This window comes from Electrona antarctica (assembly GCF_951216825.1).
Source record: "Electrona antarctica genome assembly, chromosome: 24".
Classification (NCBI taxonomy): Eukaryota; Metazoa; Chordata; class Actinopteri; order Myctophiformes; family Myctophidae; genus Electrona; species Electrona antarctica.
Window position 1 is genome coordinate 16,976,593 of NC_136803.1, and position 21,649 is coordinate 16,998,241.

Genomic DNA, 21,649 nt, shown 5'->3' on the forward strand with positions numbered 1-21,649 from the left:
CACTCTTCGTTCCTATACTCTCACCTATGGTCATGAAGTGTGGGTCATGACCGAAAGAATAAGGTCGTGGTTACAATCGGCCGAAAATTAGTTTTCTCCGACGGGTGGCTGGCATCTCCCTTAGCGATAGGGGTGAGAAGTTCAGTCACGCGAGAGAGACTCGGGAGTAGAGTAGCTGCTTCTTCGCTTGGAAAGGAGCCAGCTTAGGTAGTTCGGGCATCTGGTTAGGATGCCTCTCGGGCGTCTCCCTATAGGGAGGTCCTCGATGCACGTCCCACTGGGAGGAGACCCCGGGGCAGACCAAGGACCAGATGGAGGGATTACATCGACTCACTGGCCTTGGAACGCCTCGGGATCCCCCAGGAGGAAGTTACCAATGTTGCTCTGGAGAGGGAAGTCTGGAGCTCTCTGGTGGAGCTGTTACGACCCGACTACGGATAAATAAGTCTCCACCAGACTAATAAATTAACGCCATACTTGATACAGCGTCGCATTTTGAGCTAGATTGTGCTATGTTTGATGCTTTTAATTGGATATACTATGAGGTTTCCCCCCGACAGAGATGATATACATACACAGTAGGTCATGTGATCAGTCTCCATGCCAAATTATAGTGCAATTACTTACTTTGAATAAGTATGAACACTGAGTGAGAACAGCCTCTGCACATGCACACACATACAGTACGCGCGCACGGACACACGCACGCACGCACAAAGGCTGAAGCACTGGCCTCCTGACTTCCTTAACCTGCAGGTCGACAGCTGTTGGATCGCCCCTGCTATTAGTGGCGCAAAGAGGAGCCCACACACACGCGTACACATGCGCTCGCGCACGCACGCACACACACACACACGAATTTACAGTTCATAGAAACAAATGTAACCACACACGCGCAATCCATTATGCATGGACCGTAGGCCACCCACCCCTACAAACAACACATGTATACTGTAGACACCTGTGTGTTGACACACACACACACACACACACACACACACACACACACACACACACACACACACACACACACACACACACACACACACACACACACACACACACACACACACACACACACACACACACACACACACACACACACACACACACACACACACACACACACACACACACACACTGCATACTTCCATACACACCGCGGTGACACAAATATCTGACCGTCAAAGTCGGCTAATGGCACCTCTCGCCACATTCTCTGCAGTGGTGTGTGTGCGCACATACATTCACATGTCTATAGGCCTGTTAATGGCACACAGACCACTTTAACACTCCCATCTTTCAACTGGCACCTTTTTCGGGAGGATTCCCCAATGGTTGCCAGACCATTGGGGAATGGGTGGCGTCACTGAAAGCTATATCCCGGTCTTCGTGAATCCAAACGTCAACACTTGGGGATGGAACGTTCCTTTGGTGCTCAGACAAGATAAACAAGATTGAATTCTTCAAACAGTGGCTGTGCCACTGAGTGATCAGAAAGGACAATGATGCTGCAGTGTAAATAAATACTGTATACAGCATGTCCAGTACGTCCGCGCCAGAGATTCTTTCTTAGCTTCGTCATGCATTTCTATTATGCCTGTGCATCAGTGTTCATTTTGGAAACTATAGAATGATGAACGGCATGTGGTTCCCAAACCTTTTTCATGTCAAGGACCCCCAAATTGACACTAATTAGCCCGCGGACCCCCATTTGAAGAGATATGCCAGGGACCCCCATGAGAGAAGATTTTTACGGCTCTAGCAGTGATTCTCAACCCGTTTAATTTCAAGGACCCCCAGTTTGACATGTATATTAGTCTACCGACCCCCATTTAATGGCATTTATATCTCTGTGACCCCCAATTTATATTGTAAAATCAATGTTAATTTAACTGAGAGTGGTAACCAAATGGACTCCATGAGGTTTCATTTTACACTCAAGAGATAAATTATTGTTAAACATCTGCATTACTTAAGTTAATTTACAATTTACACAATTAGAGAATGTAGAAGAATTGTTATCTTGATCAACGTTTGCCTGTTATCTCTCCTAATAGTACCAACATCAATACAGCTTACAGCATGGACATGTGTACATATTCTTTAGTTTTGGGTGTGAGAGGCTAAATCTCATCAAATGGTGGTCTGTGGCTCAAATGCAGAATAAATAATGGGCCTTGATATGAAAACACACTGATCTAATCATTGTGTATTGATACAGTATCTCAGTGAATAAAAGTCATCTTGGGCACGGATGTTGGGCCCGGATTGTGTGGTTTCAATAAAAACCCTGCATGTGTGGAGTTTGCATGTTCTCCCCGTGTCCCCTAGGGTAGGTACCCTCACAAAAAACATGGGGGTGCATACTTAGTTTAGACTAGTCATTGGTTAGACAAGGTTGGTGAGGGGTGCGTTAGGGGTGAGGGGTGCGTTAAAACGACCGGATTAAGGTTGGTGAGGGGTGCGTTAAAACGGCTGGATTAAGGTTGGTGAGGGGTGCGTTAAAACGGCTGGATTAAGGTTGGTGAGGGCCGAGGGTGCGTTAAGGGTTGGGAGAGTGTTAAAGTTATGTTTAGGTGTGCTGCCCCGTGGGAGGTTAGGGTGAGGGTGAGGGTTTGAGATAGGTTGTAGGACTAATGACTGGTCTAACCAATGACTAGTCTAAACTAAGTACTGCAGTAATCCTGGTCTCTAAACTGCCTACCCCGCCTGATGTAGGGGAAAGGAACTGGTCCAAATAACGTGTTCCTTCCACGCGCTACGTTCGGCCGCGGAAACTCCCCCGTCAGGTGAAAAGAAGCACTCCTCATGCATAGAAGGAAGCATGAGGCCATTCCGTTGCCCCCCCCCCCCCCCCCCCCCCCCCCAGTTTGGCAGAGGAAGTGTAGCGCCCAGGATTACATTAGATAATTGACACTGGGTCAAAAGATGGGTTGCAAAATCGTGGGATAAAAATGTAGATAAAATAAATAAAAACCCTGCATAAACAGACAACGCTCCAAGCGTGGAGTTCATCTGAACATGGGAATCCTCGCGTACCGTCCAAGTACAGCACCACAGTGGAAACCTGGAACTATAGAAAGCAATCAGAGAGCAACTCAACTGGCAAATAAGACTTTCTGCTGAGCGATGAAAATGGCGCATGGCGCAGCCCATTCAATTAGGATCAAACTTGCAATCCTAGGCGTTTCACAATGACCTTTCAGCAACACAGCAATTACTAGTACAACGGTTCTCTGGAGGGGGGGGGGGGGGTCTGGGGTGATGGTGGTAGGGGGGGTCTGGGGGGGGGGCTTGTTGCAGTTCATAAAAACTGAAACAGCCTCTGCAAAGTCGTAAAAGGGTCCCACACATAAAAAAGTCCTTGCAGCACCAAGAATGTTTGCCAAGTCCTGACTCAACTGAACAGGTCCCCGGGGGAGGGGGGAGGGGGGTGGGGGGGTGATTCTCTCTGTTTATGCAGTATAAGTGCCTGTGCTCACTTAAACCTAAAGATAAAGATTATCGGCGCTGCGCTGACTGTGAAATCCCATTTTCCCCCCGCAGGTCGCCCAGGCCAGTTATCCTGGCACTGTGAAACTGCTCTGACACTCATCCATTACTGGCCCTGCACTGTGTGTGGAGCCACTGCTGCATCGCCCCTATGCTGCAGTACTGTGCTGTACTGCACGACACCAGCACAATGAGGCTTTGTGACCTCACCGTGCCTGCAGGGCTGCAACCTATATCAATTATCGTCTTAGCGATTATTCCGTGTATTACTTTTTCCAATTTCCAATTTAGGCATTTAGCAGACGTTCTCAATTCTTTCTTTCCCATGTCCGTATATATACAGTATGTACCCCGGTCCCCGACGCTAGGGGATGTCATATCCCAGGTCCGTATATATACGGACCCCAATGTATACGCTCGTCTATATAATGGTTAAGTCCCACCGCATCGTTTAACATTGGTCCGGTTCCTATGGCAACGCCCCACCGCTCCAGCTATGGGATTGAAAATATAATCACTTTTTCAAACTTCCATAAGTCGGACTCCAGGAGAGCTGTCCTTGGTGGATCTTCTGCTATCCAAATTTCGGATTTAATTTGTGACTTTGTACCGCGAAGCTCCCCGCCATGTAAAAGCTTCTGACGAAAGGTAAACAGTGTGTGCTTGTTCCAATGATACTTGAGTGTGTGTAGCGAGTGTGTGTGTGGGGGGGGGGGTGAACACGTATGGTTGCACTTTGAACTGGGGTTTATGCTAACAGCTAGCCGCAATAAATTAGTTAATCCATAGCGATTTACAGTAAGCAAGAACAACACGTAATACATCAAATGCATAACAAATAGTCATCAAGAATCATACGTAAGCTAAGACCCTAACATCTGTATAACAGTAGAATATCTTTATAATGAAACTATGAGTATACACTATAGACTGCTACGTATGTCTATATAAAATGCTATCTAAGTTACATAAATTGAGACTTTGCACACACCTGTAAGGTCGTCGAGGCTATAGGGCAAGTGCTACGGCAAGTGCTACGGGCTAAGATTGAGTCCAATTAATAGCTGCAGAGAAGCCTGTTTTTTATAATCATTTTTGTTTGTATACATCAATGAATCAATGCAATTTGCCTTTTTGAGTGGTGTAAACCACTCCTACAACTGGCTTTGTTAGTTTGTCTGTCTGTCTGTCCGTACCAAAAAAATTAGCATGGTTGCTATGGTCACCCAGTTCACACGGGTGTGATTTCATTACGTCAGACATTATGTCAGACCACAGCTGATCAGTCTATATAAGACCTTACACCACTCAGTTCACACAGGTGTGATTTTTTTCCTTATGACTAAGTCTGTTAATCTGCTTAATCACTTTAGCCTTATTTTATTCTTTGTATAACAATTATTTCACATTCTCTAATTGTGTAAAAACCAAATGGACCCGAAAGTACTGTATACTCTCAAGAGGTTAAAGATCTACAAGGGTCCATTTGGTTACCAACTTTCCTTCATCTAGCTGCAGGGGACCACCTGGAACCCCGGCTGAAACCCACTGTCGTACACCTGTACATGATTCTGAAAGTGACAGCTTTACAGAGGGTGGAGGACGGACGTGCCACACCATGACATGCTCCGAATTCCAAACCCTCCAACCGACCGCTATACCACTCACACAGGAAGCAGCAGTGGGGTTGGGACTAGGGCCGAGGTGCAGGGGCCTGCTGGGGTCAGGTGGAGCGGGGTGGGGTGGGGGTCCGGTCGCATTGACCGGGTGAGGGGGTGGGGGGTTAGGGGGGGGGGGGTCTGGGGACTACAGCACGGATGCTACTGTTTCAAGTTACAGCAACCCTCCCCGCGCGCGGAGGGGGGGGCAGCCAGTAGCACAGGCGACTGACGCCCACCTATTTCTGCAGCCGCTATTTAAAGGACTGATTGACAAGCTGAGGGGTGTGTGTGTGTGTGTGTGTGTGTGTGTGTGTGTGTGTGTGTGTGTGTGTGTGTGTGTGTGTGTGTGTGTGTGTGTGTGTAAATATGTATGTGTGTGTGTGTGTGTGTGTGTGTGTGTGTGTGTGTTGGGGGGGTTTGGAGAGGGAACTAGGTTGTCGTCTAGCAAGCAGCTGAGAGGAATTGGGAGTTGGGGGGGGGGGGGGGGGGGGGGAGCAAAGACAAGTAGTGCAAAACGAAAACATGTTAATGCGCTGCATGCGGTGCTTTGAACCCTGGCATCATTCGCGTTGTGCTTCTGCCTTCCACCTCTGTGTTCATTTCATTCTTGTAAAAATTGACCCAAATAAAAAACAACGTGAAAAATGACGGCTCCATAATCAAATGGACCATCATAGCTCACAGCTACATGAACACCGAAGACTTTCTTCCGGAGTGCTTGGCCTCCAGTTGTCTCAATAATAATGAATTAATAATAATGCACAAGCTAGTTTTGCATCCGTCTTCTCATCTGCACTGTGACTTCGTAACCCTAATCTCCATCTTGTAACGCTGTCTGGAGCATGTCGATACAAGCAGGGTTCCATTTGAAAAGAAAGAAAGAAAGAAAATGGGGGTTGCCTTTTTTCTTTAGGCCTGATGTCGAAAAGTCTTCTGAAAGAATATATATCCAAAGATTTGTGCCGCATTTTCACGATTTTTCAAAAATAGCAGACCTGCAAACTCTTGTAGATAAAGTATAACATAATGCTTAGTTAAAAGACCAAAAGGGGTTCCCGTCCAGAATGGGTTAAGCCCTAGAAACTTGTACGACAAATAACACAATAATTCAATATTTTCAGCTTTTAGAATTGCTATTTTCTCTTATTTGTATTTAATTCAGTGTGACCAGAAGCAGGGATAAAACATACCCCCCACCCCACCACGCGACCCCAGCTAGGGGATATGAAAAGCAGAGGCATGGACACCCCCCCCCCCCCCCCCCCCCCTCTCACCACCACCACCAATCATGAACAGGGTCATGATTGTTTGCTCATCATTGTTTGCTACAACTCCGTAAATTACTTTTTTTTCTCTCCGCTAAAACAAGAAAGTGAAACTCAACAACGCTCTAAATTTCTTCAACACCGTTGGCACGTACTGTACATCACTTCCATTTATTCTGTAGATCCGTCATCGCACCCCGCCACACGAGCATCCACCTCCACAGTCCACACCAGCAAATCCAACCTCAGATGCAGTGTTGTTTCAGATTACAGTTTTTGTTCCGTTTTAGTTTTTTGGCCCTACAGTATACTCAAAGGTAGCCCTACTGTACTCTGAGAGCTTCTGGGGTTGGCCCACGGTTCGATGTGCCCAGGTTCTTCTCGTCAATCTGTGACAATATTATGGGTTGACATCAGGTCAGAAAATGACTGACCACAGCACTGGCCAGGCCTACACGTGACAGACAGCGTGAGTGTGTGTGAAGGAAGGTCTCTATTAGCAGCTGAGACAACCTATCCATCACGTCCAGCGTGTGTGTGTGTGTGTGTGTGTGTGTGTGCGTGTGTGCGCGCTCTCGTTTGTGTGTGCGTCTTACCCTCTAGAGTGGGCTGGTTGAAGTTCTCATAGGAGTCCCAGCGGATGAGGGGGTCTTGGGTATTGTAGTCCACTGACACGCTGGGCCCGTTCTCCAGGTGGCCCAGGCCTGAGGAACACAATGCATGGTGAGTAGTGTGTATTGTGTATGAATGCATACATGCCATTTTGGAAAGAACTTGGGCCCCTTCCCTACTTCCTTCACAGGTGTTACCGATGATACTAATGAAGGCTCTGTTCCATTCTGGTCAAACAGAGGTGCATGTTTGGCTCACTGGAAGCACTCTGCTACACCAGTTGGTCTCAAATTGTCCTTGAGTGGGTTCCAAATGTACAGGTGTGAAACTCTGAGAGTGTACAAATATGGAACCAAATGGGCCCGTAATTAAATAAAAATGTTTGAGAACCATGCACTGCACACTAAATGGAACAGAGCCTTAATTAGTATCATTGGGAACACCTGTGAAGGAAGTAGGGAAGCAGCCCGGAAGTAGGAAGTTATTCTGTGTGCATAGAGCCCATTCACGTGACTCACATGAAAATTAACTATATTTAAAACCTTTTCAAACTTTTTATTAACCGTTGTTATAGGACTATAAGTCCCTAGGATGTTTTTGTTGTACCCTGTGCTGTTCACATTTCTGACTAATAAAGTATTCATTCAATCAATCAATCAATCAATCTCATTGACCATGGTCCCCCTCTATACTAGGCCCCTCTTTTTTTCCCCCTCGTTTAATACACCAAATGTATTTGACGGAAATAGATGATCTAACACTACAAGGTCACAGCGGGTCACAACGCAACCTGTTGTGAGCTTGTACAGTAGATTGGATATTTTGCCAAATGTTCCACTTTACGACATGCTCAGGGACGCCGGGTTCATTTTAGCCTTCTGATCCGACCAGTCCAAGATGAACCCATTCAAACCACCCGCTTCTCGAATGATATCAACCGATATAATCACCAGTAGGTTACTTAGGTTACGTAGGTTACAATCGAGCCAGCAGGCTCGCCTGGAGCCGACTGCATGTATTCTCCGCTGCGATTAGGAAACACGGAAATGACATTACTGCCGCTGAATCGAAAGACATCATGAAACTGACTTGCATGCCCGGTTAGGGGATTTATTACGGGCCAGTTAAGACTGAGCTTAGGGTTAGAGTTAGGGTTAGATTTAGGGTTATGGGTGCTATTCAAACAAACAGGGAAAGCTATACAGTATATTATATACAAGCAACATATGTTTTTCAGAAAACTCAGTTAGTATTTAGAACAGTGGGTTTAATAGAACAGTGGTTCTCAAACCCACCCAAACAGATATACAAGCTCACTATTGCTATATTTGAAAAAAAATGAAAAATCTTGAAAGTGTGAAATTCTGGGGGCAGAAAGCATTTTCAGATCTGGGTCCGTGGCCGACTGTATATCATTTTGAGGGTCCTTGGGCTTGACAAAGTTTGAGAACCACTGATTCAGAATGCATTTGTTAGAATCGGCTTCAGGTCTTAAGGGGTTAGTGCTAGGCATGTAACGATTCACTCAACTAAACGTTTTTTTAAACACAACATAATGTTCCAGAGAAATGAAAAATGTATTATATTGTATCTCTTACACAAATCCAGTATTTTCTTTCTCCTTTAATTTTCTTCTCTTATGCTCTTTTCAATACAGTAGCAATTTTTGAGTGGTGCAACCACTCCAAGGAACAGCAATGTCCGTGTCCGTGTGACACCTATGTGACTCGTGTTAACCTATGTTTGTGTGTGACTCATGTGTGACTCATGAGTACCAGTAGGGGCGCTGTCGTGCCAGAAACAGAGAGAGAGAAATAGTGCTGCACTGTTGCCTGCTAATGAGAGCGAGAGAGAGAGAGAGAGGGGGTCTAAGGGGGGGAGTTGCACCACTCAGTTCACACGGGTGTGATTTTTTTTTATCGATTCTCTTACAGAAATCCTATCATTTCTTCTTTTTTCTTTTAGGTGCCCTCTGCTGTTCACATCACGATTCAAATCGGGATTTAATCACCAGTTCAAATCGATTTTAATCGATCTTGTCGTTACATGCCTAGTTTAATGCACAGGCTCAGTGGGCTGCAGGCATCAAAAAGGCTTAATGTATAGCCCTGAAATTCGACTCATTGATTACCTTTACCTTTGATCTTCTCTGGTCCAAAGGAGAAGACGAACTCCACTTTACCATACTCTGGAAATCTCTCATCTGTACAAAGATAACACGGAAATCTGTCATCTGTACAAAAGATAACACACAAATACAATGATCTGTATCTGTGTCTCTCTACTGTACTGTATATATCTCTATCTATCTACAAGATTCTACATCTATCTATCTATCTATCTGTCTGTCTGTCTGTCTGTCTGTCTGTCTGTCTGTCTGTCTGTCTGTCTGTCTGTCTGTCTGTCTGTCTGTCTGTCTATCTAATCTATACATCCATCTATACATCCATCTATAAGTGTATAGTGGAGACGTGAACATATTGGATACGTTTTCTACTGCCTTTTTTACTATTTCGAAAAACATTTTTGAATAGTTAATACGTTAATAGCCAATCTACATCGACACGTTGCGAGCTTGTAGATTTGCTATTTTAACAATTCGAAAATGTTTTTCAAAATAGTAAAAAAAAAAAAAAAAAAAGGCAACCTAGTTTAGGGATAAGGGGTTTAGCATGGACGAAAATAGTGCCCTAACACTTTTGAGTAACGCACCACTTAGTCTTAGTCCTATTTAGTCTTCTGAAAAGTCTTAGTCTTTTAGTCTCAATCTTAATGCAATGTTACTTTTGTCTTAGTCCTCTTTAGTCCTATTAGTCTTATTTAGTCTGAAAAACCTTAGTCTTTCAGTCTTAGTCAACCAAATCATCACTGCTGAGAAAACGGCAGTGCAGATGGTACACAATAACTGTACCATCTTCCACCAGTAGGGGGAACCATTCAGCCACATGTAGGGCATGACAGATTGTCCTGTCCTTAGTTTGCACACTTGCACAATGTATAAAATATGACCAGGAATTGTGTTCCATCAAGGTTAATCACAACTAACGCTTCACACACACACACACACACACACACACACACACACACACACACACACACACACACACACACACACACACACACACACACACACACACACACACACACACACACACACACACACACACACACACACACACACACACACACACACACACACACACACACACCAGATCACATTCAGCAGCTGTGTGTGTTGTAGTACTATAGTGAGCTACAGTACCTCTGAAAGTCTCGTCCAGCTCGCTCTTTCCGAACACCACTCCCAGGTCGTGGATGGCACACGTGTGGAACTGCACACGGAACACCACGTCTCTGTTGGGGCTCCTGAACCTCTTGTGGTAACACTTCAACTGGGGAGAGAGAGCGAGCGAGAGAGAATGAACAACATGTAATGAACAAAGAAGAAAGTAAAAGGGCCCTATATTTTCGCCAGTGCTATACCCCTTAAACCCTAAACGTCTTTGCCTTTTTGAGTGGTGCAACCACTCCCTTACGGAGCTATGTGTGTGGCTGGCTGGGTCTGAGCACTATGTGTGCATGGCTGGATGGCTGGCTGGGTCTGAGCACGAAAATAGCATGGTTGTTTTTCACCACCTGTGTGCAACCTAACACACACACAAACACACACGCACATATTAACTGTATATATGATGATTTCAGGTGTGCCAGTAAAGTAGTGACAGTACAGTACAGTAGAGGGTACAGTACCACACGGTAACTCTGTCATTTCTCAACCGTTTCAGACACGGGGTGGCACGATGGAACCGGCCCGGCACCTTGGGTGCGTTCCTGTGGCTCTGGAACTATCTCCCCCCCCCCCCCCCCCCCCCCCCCCACACACACACACACACACACACACACACACACACACACACACACACACACACACACACACACACAGTTGCACCACTTACTTCACACGGGTGTGATTTTTACTGTTTTGAAAGACATCTTTTGAATAGTTCAAATAGCCAAGCTACAAGCTCACAACGTGTCGATGGAGATCGGCATGGCAAAAATAGGGCCCCAAGTGTTCAATCAAGTGATTGGGTGGTTGGTTGATCAATTGATCGATGCGTCATTCAGAGAACATGGTAGATGAATTTCAAGCAATGATACACAGAAAAAATAAAAAATAAAAAATAATAATACCAAAATCAATATCACTGAGGACAATCAGTCTCAAACCCCTGAGGATAATAAAGGTTCAACTCCCGAGTTCACCCGCTTCACTCAACGTCTCGCGTGCAACAAAAAAAAAAGTAAACGCATGGCTTTTTGAATGGCTTGACAACAAGGCAGGCGCGCCGCCAGCGCTGCGTCGAGGCTCATGAGGCTCACACGACCCCGAGCCGCCAGCGCTGCGTCGAGGCTCATGAGGCTCACACGACCCCCGAGCCAGCCATCATCAGTACAGACTGAGAGCTCTGCGTCGAGCGGTCCAACGGCCTTGCACATTGACAAGCGCGCAGCGTCGTCGTCGTCCCAGTTGGCAGGCCGCCGCGGTGGATGGAATAGGATATGGCATCGGCACGAACCAAAGAGAGTCCCTCCCTCCCTCCGCGATCCTGCATGCCTCGCGTCTCAGCCAATCACGGCTGTATCGCTTTGAGGACGACTTGGGCTTGGCTTGGGAATATATAACCAGTGGTGGAAAAAAGTACTCAAATGTTTTACTTGAGTAAAATACTGCAATGGCAGTATCGCGACACATTGTGAGGTTGTAGATCGGCTATTTTCAAATGGCTGAAATGTATGTAGGGCTGAAGTGGTTAATGTATGTTTTGTAATAATAATCAAAATCTACTGTACAAAGTAACTAGTATCTAAAGTTTTCAAATACATGTAGTGGAATAAAAGTATATTTGCCTCCGAGATGTAGTGGAGTAGAAGTAAAAGCAATGGAAATTAGAAATACTCAAGTAAATCACAAATACCTCAAAAGTGTACTTAACACTAAACATTATATTTTTGTAATTTTCATAATGTTGCTGATGTCTGAGGTGGGTGGGTCTTTCAGTACCTTCATGAAATATAAAATAATATGTACGTTTTTCACCAATTTTGCCCCCCTGTGATAGCGCCCCCCCATGATATCTATTCACCAGCTGGAATTAAACATGGAACCTGCAGGCAGCATTAGGTGAGTAATTCATTGTATATGTGTTGGACGTTGGTGGTTGTGCTAATGATAAACGGACAGCTGCTGCCAGTGGGATCCTAGGCTCCTGCTGCTTAACGACACTGGCACTGTGACTAGGTGCATGCAGGACACGAACGTCTGTAACCCCCCCCCCCCCCCCCCCTCACTCTTGAACGAAGTTGAACGAGAAAAAGTGAGGTTCACACACGCCAGAAATGAACACGTTCACAATGACGTTCATCAGGCAGAAATACAGTACGTTCAGTTCACGTTCAGCCCAAATGAGAACGCGTTCGTGAACTATCGTTCGGGTACAACACTGAACATGCATACAGTACACGCCAAAGGTTCGACTCACCAAGATGTCCCCCTTGAGCAGCAGACCCGGTTCGATGGTGATGCAGATGCTGGTATGGCTGTCTCCTTGCACGTTGCTGGGGGACAGAAAGACCACAATGTTCACAATTTGTTTGCACACGGTATGTATTCCATCAACACGGTATGTGATGCTGTGCACACTAAAGTGTGCACAGCATCACAATTAATTTGAAACAGACGTCGTCCATACTATATTCCTGACGTGTAGACCGGCTGCATTGCCTGGTAGATCTTAAGAAACGGACGGCAGCCTGCAAAAAAAAAAATGAAAAAAACACAGGCACAGAAACAGACATTTGTAAAAGTCAAAGAAAGCTGCTTTCTACTAGCAATGATGTGCTGCATTTCTTTTTTTTTGTGGCTTTCGCCTTTATTTTATATATTTTATGGAGGGACAGACAGTAGGCTGACAGGAGAGAGATGGGGGAAGACATGCAGTAAAGACCGTCGGGATCGGGAGTCGAACCCGCGGCACACTGCCAGACTGGGTTGCCAGCCAAGGTGCCTGGACCGCTGAGCCATGTGGCCCAGGATATGCTGCATTTTGATGACTTCATGTCATTCACACCGTGGCCATGGCTACATACACCCCCCACCCCCTTATTTTGCAGATCCGCACTGATCTCATAAATGGCCCATATGAAGTCCTCAAGACTGAGAACTTTAAGCCCTGAAAGCAGGCCATTTCTCAACAATAGACAATTAACTAATCAATCAATCAATCAATCAATCAATCAATCAATCAATCGTTTAATTTAACCCATTCTGGACGGGAACCCCTTTTGGTGTTATAAGCATTATGTTATACTTTAGCTATTGAAAAATAGCAGATCTACAAGCTCGTAGCGCGGCACAGAGTGCTCCTCACCTCCTTTGGACTCAAAGTTAGGGATGCCGTGCATGATGACGTGGTGCAGGAAGAGAGGCTTGTTGTTGATCTTTATCTGTCCAGACAGCAGGCCGTTGAAGTAGCGCACGTATCTGCACACACACACACACACACACAAGAGTTACACTTAAACACTTAAATAATGAAAGAAACTTTCAAAATGTTTGCACGTTTGCACGTATCTGCACACACACACACACACACACACACACACACACACACACACACACACACACACACACACACACACACACACACACACACACACACACACACACACACACACACACACACACACACACACACACTTAAAACACTTAAATAATGAAAGAAACTTTCAAAATGTTTGGGGGAAATTACAATGACATGACAATAACAGATCTCAATATGGGTCGCATCGTGACTGAGCTTGTACACATCAGAAATGGGGTAATACAATGAAATAAAGATACAAGGTTTCTGACTCAGTGGCGATTTACAAAACATAAAAGGTAAGAAAGTGGACATGCAGTCCCCTTTTATGATAACAATGTCCAAAGGCCAACATGGAATAAGCTACTTCTCTGTACTATAGTATAATTGATTGAAATTCTGAGACATTTCTTTTTTCATTAAATCCTTATCCCACGATTTTGCAATCCACTTTTTTAACCCAGTGTCAATTAACCCTGGGCGCTACACTTCCTCTGCCAACCTGGGGAGAGCAACGGACTGACCTCATGCTTCATTCAATGCATGAGGAGTCCAAGCCGCTTCTTTTCCCCCGACAGGGTTGGCGTTTCCCCGGGTGGATGCAGCGCGTGGAAGGAACACGTTGTTCCAACCAGTTCCTTTCCCCTCCATCAGGCGCCCCGGCCCGCCAGGGGGAGGCAGTATAGAGACCAGGTGGACATTTCAATTCAATATAATAACGGCCTACTTTGAATGCACATCAGCTTCCAGTTTGCTTAACACCCAGAACGGCAAGAACGGAGTTCTCCGTCCTATCAATTAGTAACGCTCGTCACCCAGGACTGAGATTAATAAAAGGACAGAGATTTATTGATATCAAAACCGATCGCATCTCTCCACAGGCTGGGAGCGTCTGTTGCGCAACATTCAATGTTATTTCCGGTTGGGACATCATCAAAAATGTTCCCCCCCATTTTAGCCGATCAGATCGAAAATCTTAAAACGTGAATAACTCTTGATCTAAATCAATACGTCCAATTCTGACCAAAGATTATGTGTTAGACGGCCCATCACGGTCCCGTCGATAGTCGCGTTAGAATTAATCATACCTCCCGTTGTTGTCGATCGCCTCGGGAGTGTTTTGGCTACATCTAGCTACTTCAGCTACATCCGGGATAGCGCCTGGTGCGTCGCTAAATGTGCTCCGTCGCTATAAATCGTTGGGCGCTCTGATTAAATGGTCCTTATAATACCCCAGGGCAATTAATGTGTTAACTGTTGCAGGCATGTCAAGAGTACGCCTGTACTGTTACAGCATAACAGTACGGTAAAAGGACCAGTCGGGGGGCCTGTTGAGTTAGTGTGCTCTGGTTGTTAATGATGATCACGATGATGATACTAAGTGTAGACCTTGACTACGGGGTCGGCCTGTGTATCCCCCCCCCCCCCCCCCCCCCCGGCCCCCCTGGCCCTGCTGTCAGTGGACAGATGGTTTGTCCTGAACTGGAATTCAATTAGACCCATGCAGCCACGCAAAGCCATGGGAACACAGCTGGGTTGAAGAAGAGGCTGCGAAGAAAGGGCCGCGTGCGTGCGTGCGTGCGTGCGTGGCGTGCGTGCGTGCATGCGTGCGGGCGCTTCGCGTGACTCTCGGGGATCCACATACTGCAGAAACAGTGTGGCTCATGTGGATCTCGGACTTTGTGTGACCAGCCTGTAAGTCGATGACATATCTATATGACGTTATAATTTCAGTCTGATCAAGAGCTCCGTTGACTCGCATTATAACATTTAAATGAAACACTTCAAGATAATAATGAATGAATTGCATTTTTATAGCGCTTTTCCAAGTGCTCAAAGCGCTTTACAATGGTTCATTCATTCATACATTGGGAGGTGAAGCGGCGAACAGTCGACGCCAGCGTCCTCACTTCCCACATTCACACACCAATGGTGGCGAGCTCACACCGACCGACTCATTGGAGGCAATGTAGGGTTCAGTGTCTTGCCCAAGGACACTTCGACATGTGGACAGGAGGAGCCGGGATTCGAACCGCCGACCCAGGGATCATTGGACGACCTGCTCTACCTTCTGAGCCACAGCCGCCCCGATACTACTGACAAGATACTTCTGTGCTCTTCTGGCAGCGTGCTTAAATGTTTGGTGCCGACTACTAGTCTCTCGAGACAGACCATTGACTCACGTCAGGAAAAAAAAAGAGGGTGCTGTTTTTCCCTTTGTCTTGCCGATGGGTTCCCAGATTGGGTGCCGACTGGTCCAGCGGTTTGGGAGATTAGCTCTCAACGGGCACACAGACATGCACACAACGCACACACTAGCCTCTTGCAGTGATCAAGCTGATCATAGAGCTAAAATAAATCACACCCATGACATGTTAACGTTTCAAAATAGAATGCGTGTACCTGGTACTTAAAAGTACCAAAAGTAAAAGCACTCATTGTGCAGAATGACCCATTTCAAGTTGTCAAGTGTATACAAATAATTTATTTTAAATAGCCGATCTACAGGCTCACAATGCTCATTTTACGCTCTCAAGAGTTAAATATCTAATAATAAGGAAGTAATGGTTACCAACTAACTCTCCATCATTTAACTGGGGACCACCTGTCATCCCCTCAAGGACCACTGGTGGTCCCCGGACCACTGGTTGAAAACCGCTGATTCACAAGAAAAGTTTGAATATGTTTTTTTTTTTTTTAAATGTTTTTTTTGTGGCTTTCGCCTTTTTTATTTTATTTTTTTATGGAGGGACAGACAGTAGGCTGACAGGAAACGGGGAGAGAGATGGGGGGGAAGACATGCAGTAAAGGCCGTCGGGATCGGGAGTCGAACCCGCGGCACACTGCCAGACTGGATTGCCAGCCAAGGTGCCTGGACCACTGAGCCATGGCCCAGGCGAAAAGTTTGAATATGTAATGGAGATAAGAGGTTTCTGCCTGACAGCAACACTGGTCTCTTTAGCTCTGGTGTGTTGTTGCCATGGCAGCGGTGAAGACGAGGCTCCAGATCCACGTCCTCTCTCGTTGGCCCGCCACGTTAATGTCACACATGCCAGACCATAATACTCTCAGACTCCAGGGGTAGAGATAAATATATCTGAAGCAGGAAATAGCAGCAGTATACAGGGCAGAGGGCAGTCCTATAGAACTGCCAGAGAATGGCTGGGCTGCAAAACGTTGTGCGTTGCATGGGAGGTTATACCGAGTCTAAGTGTCTCATGAATCTAGACATCTAGACCAGTAGTGGTTCCCAAACAATGGGTAGCGGCCCGTTTTTGGGTCGCAAACCAGTATATGTAGGCCTAAGCTTTTTGTACGAACCAACAAAGTTCAATATTTTATTCTATTATTAATATTTAAAAAAATACATTAATAAAACATCCAGCATTTTGAGGAAAGAAAAGAAAAAAACACTTTTCAAAACAATTTCAGCTAGAACAATCCATAAATGTAAAAACAACAATATTGATTGAAAATAATAGATCTACAAGCTCACAACACAGACCTACAAGCTCTAAATAGTATTCACTAGTGGTTAAAGTGGTTAATAATTCATTATGTATTTTTGTACATTCGGGTGCTGGCAGACAACAAATGTATCCTTTTGGGTCTCAGCTGAAAACGTTTGGGATCCACTTATCTAGACCTTAAGATACTTTTCTACACTAAGGTCAACAAGGAAGTAATACAAATGTCTGGGTTTCCGAGGCTAACAAGGAAGGAACCAAGGACTCACAACGGTCACAACTCTCCTTCAGTGTGTGGCAAATTGATGCATGGATCTACCAAAGAAAGAGTCACAACACAAGACACTGTTTTCTGTTCATGATACGTTCTGTTTAAGTTATTTGCTCCTATATACTGCTTTTCACTGCAGCTGTGCCACACAGCACCCTCTTCCTCTAGAGTTGAACCGGTTCCGTTCTTATAGTCCATCAGCCATTAAATAAAAACGTCTGGGCTAATCAGCCAGAGCCTCAAAATTGGAACGTTAATTGAGCAGTTGAGACGAATAACAGTCGTACTGTAAGTCCATAATTTATTCTGACCCCCCCACCTTATCCATCGTTATACATTATGGATAATTAGTGTGGACTTAGACCGTTATTCGTCTCAACTGCTCAATTATGTGGCAGCGGTGGCCGAACGGATTGCGGAGCGGTCTTGATACCGGAAGGTCGCCAGTTCGAATCAGCGGTCCGACACGTTAAAATTACCACCGCTGAAGTGCCCTTGAACAAGGCATTGAACCACTACGATGAAATGTTCTATGAGCAGGGCCTGGCTGGAAACAAGTTCTTGAGCTTAGCCCAGATACCCTGGGTAAATATAGTAATCATTTAATTTAATTTCATTTCATGAATTGAGTGGGCAAAACCATACCTCTATTACATTGTTTATTAGATCAATATAAGTAAATGAATATATGATAACCCTTCCACAGGAGTAGCTTTTTCATATTTATCACACATTGTTATTTTCACCTATAGTAGGTTAATAGGTAAAACATGTATTAATAGTTATCACCATGAAACTTATCCAGTTGATTACTTACACGAAGACAATGATTCAGGTTAAACCCTACTCTTCAATTAACATCGGTAATATTTTTTTAGGTTTTTTTTGTTTGTTTTTTCATGTGCCGCCGGGAATTCCGTTCAGAAAGGTATTAAAATGTCCACGCACGAATTACATGTAAATAATATGCAAAACAAAGAAAATATGAAAAAGCTACTACTGTGGAAGGGTTATCATATACCGGTATTCATTTACTTATATTGACCCTATAAACACTTTAATATAGGTATGGTTTTGCCCACTCAATTCATAATTAACGTTCCGATTTTAGAGCTCTGGCTCATGGACTAAGAACCGTGCAGATTCAACCCAGGTGGAAAAGGGGCCACACAGGGTCAGAGTTCAGAACCACTGGCTTACAGGAGGGGGATGCTGGACAGTTTAATTCCCAGGTGTCTGTGGGTCTTTGTCGCCCTCTTGAGACTGAGTGAGCTACTTTCAAAGTGAGACGTTTGATGTGTTATAACATTCACCGCTTTCCGTTGGTTGAAAAATGTGTTCTTTTGTACGCAACTGGCAGGTACAAAAGTCTATCCTCTCCACTCCAATCTTCTAGATCACACATGGTCAACTGGCCACCTTCACTTAATGCGGCCCTCAGGTTAATATCAGAATACTGATATATGATTGATTTCAGCTGTTACAATTCCAAGCTCAAAACGCGGTTTGAGTTTGTAGATCGGCTATTTTTGCTGCAACAGTAATATGCAACGTGGCCCTCTAGAGTTAGTGTGGAAATACAGTGGCCCTCTCCATCGTCAAAGTTGCCCACCCCTGTTCTAGAGTACCGTAAAAATGGGTCCGTGACCCATACATGGGTCCCGGCCGACTGTCTGGGAAACACTGAACTACTGTACCATCAAATACCCAAGAGACACCCGAGGAATCCCTCTGAAGGAAAAGATACATGTCTCTCTCTCTCTATCTGTTCCAAGACATTTTTTTCCACAATTATCTCAATTAAGCTTCAATTGGAGATAAACCGAACAAAACAAAACAACAACAACAAAAAAACGAAAGAATTTCCTCTGCGAGACATATTCCAAAAATAAACTAGACTGGAAAGAGTAAGTGGAGAAGGAAAGGATAGTTCGAGCATTTTCAGAACCAATGTGGATGGGCTGGACGCCAGCTAAGTCATTAGCATTGTTTTTACTACTATTTTCACGATGTGAGAGTCTGACAAAGAAGTAGTTGGAAAGCACCATAGGAAATGTTGAATGAAAACGTTTTGCTGCGAGATAAGTGTTGGACCGTTTGAAACGACTTATGAAACAACGATTGAAAGAAAAAAAACTATTGACCTGAAGCATATACAGTACTACTTTTTAGAAACATGAACCCTATCGTGCCTATTCAACATTCAAAATGTAACAGAAATCATCTCTACAAGCTCACAATGGGCAGCAACACGTGGCGCTGTGAGCTTGCAGATCGTCATTTTTTTGTGAAGATACTTGGTGTAGAAGGGACCTATACTGACCTATATACATTATAGACCTATAGGGACCTATACTGACCTATATACATTATAGACATATAGGGACCTATACTGACCTATATACATTATAGACCTATAGGGACCTATACTGACCTATATACATTTTGGACATTTGAAAATAGATGATCTACAAGCTCACAATACTTTTCCCCACCACTGCCGATAGGAGACATGGGAGACGACGTCATCCAGTACAACAGGAAGTGAGATAACAACTGACCTTTTCTGGGATGGCTGGCCAAAAGGAAGTGCTTTGTCCTCGTAGAAACGCTTCATGGCGAACCTGTCCAATGCCTGGTCGGCGCTGAAAAGAGCAACACGAAAGCAGTGTTTAGTGTTACGTCATGCTCTCGCAGATCATGGCCTTTTGGCATTGCAGTTCTGGATAAACGAAGGAAATAAAACTCTGTTGCATGCATGGTTATGTCATTCAGGTGTTGAATACTGGAGAGGTCGCTTCTCGCCCCCAGGCGTCTTACTCGTAATAATACTAATAGAATAATGGTGGTAGCGAGGTTGGCATCAACATTTATTACAGTGTATTTATAAAAGGACGATGGAAACCGGGACATTTTGGTGTTTTACAGATTTTTGTCGGGGCTCTGAAACCAGGACATTCCTGGACAAACCGAAGGTGAACGCAATAATAATGAGCAACCTGTTTGAAATAGCAGGCTGGAGTCGAGGACTGGTGCTGAGAAACACTGGGGATTCATATGTCTTATATTACGTACCGAAAAACGTCTACCCAAGTGTTGTCCCAAGTGCTTTTTACTACTTTTCATTGGTTCAATATTTTCGAAACAACACACAGCTGTAAAGGGGGTTCAATAGCACTGATTTATGCAACAAAATAATAAGAGTTAGGTGGTTTCCCCCCCGACAGCAACGATATGTACTATTCTGAAATGGACCATTCTGCACAATGAGTACTTCTACTTTTGGTGCTCTGAGTGTATTTTGATCCCAATACCTTTACACTTTTACTTAAGTAAAATGTTGAATGCAGGAGTATTTCTACGCTGTGTATCGCGAATGCAAGTATATCCCTTCCAGCACTGACTGGTATTGGTGTTTTGTCTTGTGAAACAGCAGCCTTGAAGAACCCCTTAGATTTAGGCCTGTTTAGTTTATGCTTGCTGGCTTTAGCTTCACATCAATTACAGAAGGCTTGTATGTTTTCACAGTGTTCCACCCCCACCTATTAACATCTGGTTCCATTGAAGCAGGCAGTGGTTCTCAAACAGTTTCATGTCAAGGACCCCTAAATTGAAAATGTTTAACGAATTTGGCCGCAGAAAAGACCCCAGACAAGAGTGTGTGTGTTTTTCATTTTCCTCCCCAATTAAGTCCTGAACGAACACACACACACACACACACACACACACACACACACACACACACACACACACACACACACACACACACACACACACACACACACACACACACACACACACACACACACACACACACACACACACACACACACACACACACACACACACACACACACAGAATGTGTGTTGTCACTGCTGTTGTGTCCTACTGAGTCACAATGCCAGTGAGTGAGGAGGAGGAGCCCCCAGCGGGAGGACGCAGAGCCTTCGCCCTACTTCTCCCGCCCTGCTGACAGGTGCCGCGCCAGCCCGTAGTGAGCATAAGACATAACATCATAGACACCGTCTAGCTTGCAGATCAGCAATTTTCAAATGGCCGAAATGTATATAGGGCTGGAGTGGTTATCCCATTCTGGGCGGGAACCCCTTTTGGTGTTTAAAGCATTATGTTATACTTTAGCTATTGAAAAATAGCTAATTTATAGCTAATCATTTATTTTTTTTAATCGTGAAAATGTGGCGCAAATTTGGAATATATATTCTTTCAGAGCGA

The 21,649-nt window shown here is 44.8% G+C and overlaps 1 protein-coding gene across 1 annotated transcript in view; it reads right to left on the reverse strand.

Annotated features, from left to right (window-relative positions):
• LOC306917335 (tensin-1-like) overlaps nt 1–21,649 on the reverse strand; it is a 96,936-nt gene that overhangs the window by 62,171 nt on the left and 13,116 nt on the right. The window contains exons 7-13 of the mRNA XM_079495510.1: nt 19,977–20,060; nt 13,465–13,577; nt 12,787–12,847; nt 12,577–12,652; nt 10,296–10,425; nt 9,165–9,236; nt 7,018–7,125 (exon numbers count right to left, since the gene is read on the reverse strand). Of these exons, the coding sequence (XP_079351636.1) occupies nt 7,018–7,125; nt 9,165–9,236; nt 10,296–10,425; nt 12,577–12,652; nt 12,787–12,847; nt 13,465–13,577; nt 19,977–20,060 (644 nt within the window). The remainder of the gene's footprint in view (nt 1–7,017; nt 7,126–9,164; nt 9,237–10,295; nt 10,426–12,576; nt 12,653–12,786; nt 12,848–13,464; nt 13,578–19,976; nt 20,061–21,649) is intronic.